Below are 3,370 nucleotides of genomic sequence, written 5' to 3'. Positions count from 1 at the left end.
TATATATATATATATATATATTAATTGTCAGCTAACATCTTGATTTAAGATTTCCTTTACCAAATCTCATGATATTGCTTCAAATAAATCTTGATAGTTTTTATGGCTATACCCACTATGGTTCATGTCGATTCCCTCAGCCCACTTCCTAACAGGCATTGCTCCTTGCTGTTTTGGTCTTAGATATACAAAGATTTGATAAACTAGTCTATAAATTAAAACTGACCCCATAAAACAGTGACAAGCAAAATCTGTAACAAGTCTTTCTTCCTGATACCTTAGTAGCTTCTAAGCTGAAGTGAAGACAGCATGTTATCTGCCTATCTCCTTACCTTTTTGGAGATTTTTGGTGAAAATATACTAATGTGTCCATCTGTTTTAATTTAATTAAATTCTTTGTCTATATGCAGCTGAGGATTGTTCTGCATTTAAATTGATATAATGATTGCATTGCTCAATTAAATGGAGTTGCTTAAAACGTTCGTACTACATTACCTCTGGATATCCTTGCTGCTTATTTTGATCTCATATATATATACATACACACACACACACACACACACACACACACACACACACACACACACATATATATATATATATATAGTATGTAATGTCTGTGTGTGTATGCATACACACACACACACATATATATGAATGGCTGTTTTCATGTACACTTATATAATAAAATAAAATAATCAACATTAAGTGAAGGATTACGAAATAGCTTTCGGTTGATTATTAAACATATTCTTGCGAGGAATATGATAACAAAAACTTTGAAGCTTTTGTTTAGTTGCTTTCGTTAGACGCCATTCAGAGCAATTTATGCAAGCTATCCAACTCGCAAACCTTTTCTCTGCTAAGATCAAATCAAATGACGCACACCTCCAAAGAGAAGATGAGGAGAGAATGCGATTACCGACAGATCAGGTTTATATATTTTGCCCCGAGTAAACGGAATAAAACGACGACGAATGTATGCCGTAAATATGTGAAAGAAATGCTGCAAATAATTTTTTTTCTGATGCTCAAACGGCTCTGTCAGTTTGAGAGGCTTTTCTAGCTATAGAATACAATATATTAGTTTAGCAGGAAATGCAATATATCGAGATTTAACCATCATTACCTTCAGCTGAGTCATCATCACCATAATCATGCATGTCCTTATAAATATTTTCGGAAGATTCTGAAAAAAAATGTAAAGTTGTGTTTGGCTGTATGTTGAACTGTAGAGTCACTTATGTCTAAATTTATTCAGACATCAAGGGATGATGTCTGTTTCTTTTAACCTTTTTACCATGTGAATGGCTTTTCCCTTTTTATCTTTTACTTGTATCAGTCATCTGACTGCTTTCATTCTGGAGCACCGCCTTGAACGGTTTAAGTAGAGCAAATCGACCCCTGGACTTATTTTTTAAAAAACCTAGTCCTTACTCTATCGTTTGATTATAGCCAAACTGCTAAGTTTCAGGGACATAAACTTCCCAACACTAGTGGTTAAGAAGCGGTGGGATACAAATACGGACACAAATAGATATATACATATATGACAGACTTCTTTCAGTTTCCATCTTCCAAATCCACTCGCAAGGCCTTGGTCGACCCGAAGTTAAAGTGCTACGTAGTGGGACTGAATCCGGAACCACGTCGTTGTGAAGGAAACGTCTTAAAATGACCATAATTTTTACTGTTGGTAACGTGTGACACTGAAAACTTTGTTGACTTATGAAATAGACAATGGGCATTATTTTGAGATTTTAAAAACTGCAAACTTTCTTTTGACTTCTTGATGTTATTGTAAGCGACTGTGATAAAACGGCTTGGATACTATAGTGTGGTCTGATGAATCACTGTCTAAGCTGAATGGAACAGTAAGCCAACATAATTGTGCTTCCTGGTTACCGCAAAATTCTTGCATGCATGTGGACAAAGCAGTCAATTTACCGGGGTCAATGTCTGGCGTAAATAAATCAGCCAAAAAAAAAAAAAAGCTGTGGAAAAGGTACAAAATCACGTGGTGCTTCCAGAAAGACCACAGCGCTATAGCTGAAGCGCACAAAAGAAATAAAAGAAATATACGTGTATATCTTTTAAATTTGTTTACGGGAAACGTTTTGAATATGTAAAAAAAAGCTCCCATTTCATTATGCCGGGTACATAAACAAATAAACAAACCAGTCAATATTTAGGATGTTATACACTATACCATTGTACCACCAGAAATAATTAAAAGGTCATCCTAATAAAGTATCATTTATCAATTCAGACAATAAACTCCAACAGCTGATGGCTGTAGTGGCTGTACCTGCTGATCTGTTTGCTCCAGACTTCAATGGAGATAGTCATGCCTTAAATGATATCGAACAAAGGAATGTACTACTCATCTTTTACATCTGCAGACTGAATGTCAAAATAAATCCATTACCACCACCTACACCTCCATCTCCATATAACTACAATTCTTTCCTCCCTTTCCATCACTTTCTCCTCTTCTCCACCAAATACACACAGAAATACTCACATACCTCAGTCAACCTTCTCATTGGTCAAAAGTGATAAACAATCCTCAGCAATTACGTACTCCCGAAATAGTGGGCTATTCACTCTACCAATCTCCGACTCTGCTTAGATTTATTGGTGCAGTAAACAGGCATCCATACCCTTCACGATTAAATCTGCGGAGGAGGCTACTGTGTGTCCTCGGCTAAAGTGGACTGGTGGTTCATTGCTACTCGAATGCAAGCTGGGATTCGGTGAATTCTAAACTCGTCAAACGAGCAAGTGGTTCCTATGTTAAAACGAAGGCAACGCCTTAAGTGCATTCAAACACCACTGGCGATTCATCCCAGAGCATCATTATGTTGTACCTTAGAACTAAAATCCTAGGTTAATCTTTGACGGCAGCAAAAGAATCGGATAATTTGGTAACTACTAGAATGCCAGCCGAGAGAACTCAGAGCAAGTTAACTGGGCAACAAGGTCGTTCTTTGCTTAGATTAAACTTTGTGAGGGACACTCCAGGAGAGAGGGAGGAGAAAATGACAACCCCCAACAGGTTGGATTTACTTATTTCGCTCCGAGCAAACGTGAAAAGGACTATGAATATATAACAAAAATATCTGGAAAGTATACCACATATAAACTTTCCGGTGCTCTATCAATTCTGTCGGGTCGCGAACTTTTTCTGATTATATAATACAATACATTAGATGCCAGTATATCAGGAAAAAGATGTTGAGATGTAACAATAATTACCATCAGATAAGTCATCATAACTATTATAACCAGTTTCGTGTGATTCTGAAAAAAAAAAATATATATATGATGACTGCAAACTCATTTATGGCTCAGTCACTCTCTGCTTCTC

General features: G+C 36.6%; 1 protein-coding gene across 1 annotated transcript in view; it reads right to left on the bottom strand.

Moving 5' to 3' along the window:
• The window catches only part of LOC106882964 (uncharacterized), a 63,220-nt gene that overhangs the window by 58,411 nt on the left and 1,439 nt on the right, over positions 1–3,370 (bottom strand). Inside the window, exons 2-3 of the mRNA XM_052967636.1 lie at positions 3,259–3,303; positions 1,130–1,189 (exon numbers count right to left, since the gene is read on the bottom strand). Of these exons, the coding sequence (XP_052823596.1) occupies positions 1,130–1,163 (34 nt within the window). The 5' untranslated portion in view covers positions 1,164–1,189; positions 3,259–3,303. The remainder of the gene's footprint in view (positions 1–1,129; positions 1,190–3,258; positions 3,304–3,370) is intronic.

This window comes from Octopus bimaculoides, chromosome 4, assembly GCF_001194135.2.
Source record: "Octopus bimaculoides isolate UCB-OBI-ISO-001 chromosome 4, ASM119413v2, whole genome shotgun sequence".
Lineage (NCBI taxonomy): Eukaryota > Metazoa > Mollusca > Cephalopoda > Octopoda > Octopodidae > Octopus > Octopus bimaculoides.
The sequence above is the reverse complement of the archived record's forward strand: the minus strand, read 5'-3'. Positions and strand labels throughout refer to the sequence as shown.